Raw genomic sequence first — 5,350 nt, forward strand, 5'->3', positions numbered from 1 at the left:
CAGGACAAGCACAGAGATGAGTCCACTGTCAGAGGCCATAAGAAGATCATTTGTAACCTTCACTAAAGCTGTTTCTGTGCTGTGCTGAGCTCTGAAACCTGACTGAAACTCTTCAAATAAACCATTCCTCTGCAGATGATCTGTTAGCTGTTTGACAACTACTCTTTCAAGGATATTTGATATAAAGGAAGGTTGGAGATTGGCCTATAATTAGCTAAGACTGCTGGGTCTAGAGATGGCTTTTTGAGTAAAGGTTTACTCCATGCTGCCGTAACACACCTGGAGCTATGTGTGGATGCTTTTCATGGATTACTGCTAAGCTTTTAACACCATTCTTCCACACAAACTGGTGGTTAAGCTACAGGACCTGGGGCTTCCATACAGCACCTGCATGTGGCTCAACAGCTTCCTCTCAGGCTGTAGATAGAGAGTGACAGTTGGCCATCACACATCCTCAGCCCTGAGCCTCAGCACTGGCTCACAGAGACTGCTGCTGTCCTTCTACAGAGCCACCAACAGACACAGACCTATTGCATATGCATCTGGTACACTAGCTGCACCGTGGCTCAGAGAAAAGCACTCCAAAGGATCATTAACACCACCCAAAGGATCACTAGCTGCCCTCTCCCCACACTGGAAGATCTACACAATACCCACCGTCTTAAAAAAGCTGCTGCTACTAAAAAATGTCCATCACGCCACTCTTGAATTGATCTATGCGCTGACTGAAGCATGTATGTGGGAATGTATGTGAATGTGTGCTCATACTACTTTTATTAGCACTTTAAGTATTTTATTTATTGATTTTATTGAATTTTATTGTTTTATTTATACTTTCACATTTTTATTTTTTATGCACTGAACGGGGACCACTTATAATGTGGTTGTACCTGTGACAATGACAATAAAGACATTCTGATTCTGATCTTTGAGTGAAGTTAGCTCTCTTTCATTTCTCTCCCTGTCAAATATGGCAGCTGGACCTTTAGCTGCAACACACTCTCCATTTTGGCCTCCCACACTGAGACAACGTTTTCCTCAAGGGAAAAACTCAGCGTTTTGAAAACGCTCTCGAAAACGCTACCCCGGCGCAGTGTGGACACTAGAAAGCGCAGACTTTCTAAAACGATGACACATTTTAGTCATGTGATGCAGTCATGTGACCACTTTAAAAAAGATAGTGGAGTGCATTACAGCAGTTGTTTTGATTGCTCTCAATTTTGACAGCCCTAAAAAAGATTATTATCAGTTTGTACATGCTCCAGATAGCTTTACTTCAAATTCTTTAATTCCTACGCGCTTTTGCGCCTGTGGACGCACAACTCTGTGAAAATGACTGAAAACGCTAGTTTGGACGCGGAGCGTTTTCAGACGAAAACGCCGTTTTCAAATCTATCTAGGCTAGTGTGAACATAGCCTGAGAGACAAACTGCACACACACAGTTTGTGTTTGTTGAGTTGATAGAAACGCTGTGTTAGAAATTACCTCACACTTAAAAAGTATTACTCTCTTTATGTTGGCTCCTCTTCTGTAGGGCTAGCTAGATGCTGAAGTACCACAGCTTACAGACAGTTGCAGTCGTTCTAGTGCTGTTGCATAAACCAAACAAATTTGGCAAAATTCTAATCGGTTTGATGTTTGACGCATTCAACTCAAATCCATCAAACCAAAAGTAACAAGCCTGTCAGGGAGTAAAAGTAAAAAGCAGTCAGGAAATAAACTTCTCAAGTAAAGTACAGATACATGTTCTTAGGTAGAGTAAGGAAGTATTTGTACTTCGTACTTCCCACCTCTGACCGTACCTACCATACCTATTTTCTGTACAAGGTAGAAATCCATTGCATGCACTGAATGTGTGTGTCAGTATTCAGTGGCAGTAGTCTACCCACTACCAAAGTAATCCCTCTTTTTCACTGTCTTTGTTGTCTTCTTCTTCCTTCAGGTTTTAATCAAACAGATTGCAGCAATGAGCCTTACTTCACTTGCAGGAATGGAAAGTGCATCCCTCTGAGTTTGGTGTGTGATGAAAAAGGCATTGATAACTGTGGGGATGGAAGTGACCTGGAGGAAAACCTCACCACAGGCTGCAAAGGTCAGTTAGGCTGATACTTACTTAATTAGGAAATTTGAGGATTTTGGAATACTGTAAACAGTTTAAGAAATGTATTGTAAAGCTTACCAGTGAAACACCATTTGTAATATTTAATAGCTGACCCAAATCTGTCCTTCTTCAGGAGGTCAAATTTTACCTCCTGAACCTTCACCAGCAATAGCAACCCCTCCTCATCCCTTTCTGAGTCCACCCACTGTGCCCTTCCTGACACGTATGAACTGTGGTGCGCCAATTGGTCCTCCCAATCCTGAGTCGGTAGCAGGTACGTAAACTTGCACAAAGATAGTGATTACACCCTGTAGTCAGTTGGCTGCTAAATAACAAAATTCAGTTGCACTCAAGAGTAGTCCAATAAAATTTCTTCAGTCATTGTTTCCCAGAAGATCATTATCAGATGTGATGTGGCCAGTAGGGGTGACTGTGGAGGTGTCAGACTGTTTCAAAGCCTCGTTACAATTCTGGCACAATTGCTTTAAATGCTGCAGCTTTTGCAAAGCCTCGCTTTGCCCAGCGCTACAGAGCTCTATCTAGAGGAGCACACTGCTTGCTTTCAGTGGTCAGTATTTCATTCATGTGCTTAATTTATTGTGGAGAAGTAAGTTATAGCAAATATCTACAGAGCAACATAATTCAGTTGAAATAGTGGAGGGTTTTTTTTAAATATATTTTGGCCCTTTGTTCATATTCAGATATACTTTTAAGGAACTCTCTGCAGCAGGAACATAAAGAGAGGCTTGAAGTGCTGATGGATGGTCAGGCAATCTGTGGTTTATGACTTTTTGTCACCGTTTGTTTGGTAGAGGACTCAATCGCAGGACTCAGAAGCTTAGGGAGAAGATGAAGGGTTTATTTGTGATATTGCACCAGGTGAAGATATATAAATATATACAATGGGATAAGAAAACACAGGGCTCGAGGGAGTCCAAGGCTGAGGGAAAGGTCTGAGGCAGGCACCCACATTAGTTCTTCTTTACTCCGTCCGTGACTCACTCAAGCAGTCTGATCCAAAACGCTCACCGTCACTCACACACATCCACAGAGTTCAAGGCGACAGGGGACACAGGCAGGGGATCTGGGAAGCCTGTACACAGGGGAAAATACGTCAGGGAGAAACTCTGAGAAATCTCAAGGAAAAGATGCTCAAGTGGCTGGGCTACACTGACACTATTCAGTACAACGATCCAGCGAGGAAGCAGTCGCCTGCCATCTTAAGTAGTCTGCCAGGTAATCACTCACAATGAGAAGCCAGAGTAGGATTAGCATGAATGAGCAACAGGTGTGTGTTGAAGGTGGGTGCAGAGGTGGGGGAGCAAGGTCCAGCTCTGCCCTGGTGGGAGAAGCGAAGGCAAAAAAAACACACCACACCGGATCCTGAGATTCATGACACTTTTTTTATGAATGGATGATCAATGGGCAGGACATTTCCAAGTCCATGGACCCTGTTGTTTATCACTGAATTGTTGACTATTGTTTTTTTGTGAGGTGGAGCTTCCCCACACATAAATGAATGTACTTTTTCACTGCTGCTGTTTATTTAATTATGACTGTTATTTCCGATACAAATAACTATACTTTGTTTTAACTCTAGACTCCCCTGCCTCTTTGTCCCTGTTGGTTCTCTACATCATCATGGGCATGGTGACAGGTGGCATAGTGCTCTGCTGGTGCTTCTGGTCACCTGGCTGCTTCATGTGGCGAGTTAGCGCCTGTCGCTTCTTACCCTGCTGCAACTCAGCCTGTGCCTCATGCCAGTTGTGCACTCACAGCTGTATCCGCAATAAGGAGCACCGACCGGGAAAAGTCACTCCACACACACATGCCAGTGGCACACCAATGGGGACCGCGGTGGTTACTACAGCAGGTGTGTAAAGCAGCAGGACTGTCCAACAGGTCACAATTGGTACACAGAGATATGGCATGGACATGAATCATGAAGGCTGAGTGGTGTGTGACGATGTGTGAGACTCTGGCATGGACAGATCTGATGGAGTCGATTAAATGTGTTTTAAATGTAATCACACAGGTGGTGTCGTTTATGTTACTATGAGAAGATAAAGCAGGATAGAATTTATATCTGCAATTTAGTATGAAAGTATGTGATCAGTGTTTAGTCATATGCTATTTTCACTCTGTCTTTGAAGTAACTGTTTAGTCGTGCTGTGAAAATATACCACGTGTCCACAAAGTATGCTGAGGTCATATACTGAAGAAGCAGCAGTGGAGTGGCCCACCTGGTGACAACAGCTGTTTGTCCCTTTGAAAAATTCACTTTTCACTCTCCATGCTGACATACTGTGGGGGAACATAACTAATCCATCCCCTGATAAATTTGTAATGTTTCTCAGTTCCAAAGAAATGAACAGTCTCTAATAAAACCCAGAAAACCACATAACAAACGCTATAAATTGATTTGGATTTCATTACGTGAAATTCGTGGTGAACCTGTCCAATGCAGCCAGAATACTGCTTGCCACAGATTGGCTGTGTGCCCATGTACCACACAGATCCTAATCAGTCAATGAATTAATCAGTCAGAGACTGCTAACCTCTACTCATTATTTGTATAAAGCACTTCTGTCTGCAGAACCAGTTCCATCATTCCGACCTATCGACCACAAAGGGTAAGACTAAATAGCTGATAAAGGATGTCAGGGACACAATTGTAGACCTGCACAAGGCTTGAATGGCCTATAAAACCATCAGCAAGTACTAAGTCCTGTTTCTCTTGGGAATCAAATAAGGAAAATTGTGTTCGTTAAGTTAGTTCTTTGATGCAACAATGCTTCTTGGCAATAAATCTAATAACTCTAAAAGGCTGTGTGTATGATGCCACATTTTTAAGGAAACAGCATTTGTATTTGTGTTGTCTCTTTATTTTGAACATGTTAAAATAGTATAACAACAACAACAACAACAGAGAAAAAGGAGACAAACAAACAAAGAAAAACAAAAGCAAAACAAAACAATAATAATTAGAAATTATAAATAATATGTTTAAAAAGCAGCTGGAAGCAGTGTAAGCTTATTTAATCCCACCCCCTCTGCCTCCTTTAGTTACTAATAGGCTACACCTTTTCTCCCTGTCCATTGTAAATTCTTCCGTACAATTTGTTACATGTATTTGCTTTTATAACTGTAGTAACACGTCAAAAGGCTTTTACATTTACAGATATATATACTTATGTAAACATACTTGTGCACCCATACATACACATCCCTGTTGTGAAACTAATGGG

At 41.9% G+C, this 5,350-nt stretch overlaps 1 protein-coding gene across 1 annotated transcript; it reads left to right on the plus strand.

The window, feature by feature from the left end:
- Positions 1 to 1,430: 1,430 nt before the first annotated feature.
- LOC121813224 lies at positions 1,431 to 5,013 on the plus strand. The gene is made up of 3 exons (XM_042216850.1): positions 1,431 to 2,093; positions 2,236 to 2,376; positions 3,703 to 5,013. The coding sequence occupies exons 1-3, from the start codon at positions 1,853 to 1,855 to the stop codon at positions 3,981 to 3,983; spliced, it is 663 nt and encodes a 220-aa protein (XP_042072784.1). The 5' UTR covers positions 1,431 to 1,852; the 3' UTR covers positions 3,984 to 5,013.
- The last annotated feature ends 337 nt before the right edge of the window (positions 5,014 to 5,350 follow it).

This window comes from Haplochromis burtoni, unplaced genomic scaffold (assembly GCF_018398535.1).
Source record: "Haplochromis burtoni strain Fernald_Lab_line unplaced genomic scaffold, NCSU_Asbu1 Contig_1295, whole genome shotgun sequence".
NCBI lineage: Eukaryota > Metazoa > Chordata > Actinopteri > Cichliformes > Cichlidae > Haplochromis > Haplochromis burtoni.

What these genes read in the sequence shown, in the direction of transcription:
- LOC121813224 (XM_042216850.1), top strand. Translation starts at nt 1,853, where the DNA reads ATGTGTGTGTCAGTATTCAGTGGCAGTAGTCTACCCACTACCAAAGTA. An exon ending in CCTCACCACAGGCTGCAAAG is followed by an intron (nt 2,094 to 2,235) that starts GTCAGTTAGGCT and finishes GTCCTTCTTCAG; the next exon opens with GAGGTCAAATTTTACCTCCT. An exon ending in CAATCCTGAGTCGGTAGCAG is followed by an intron (nt 2,377 to 3,702) that starts GTACGTAAACTT and finishes TTTTAACTCTAG; the next exon opens with ACTCCCCTGCCTCTTTGTCC.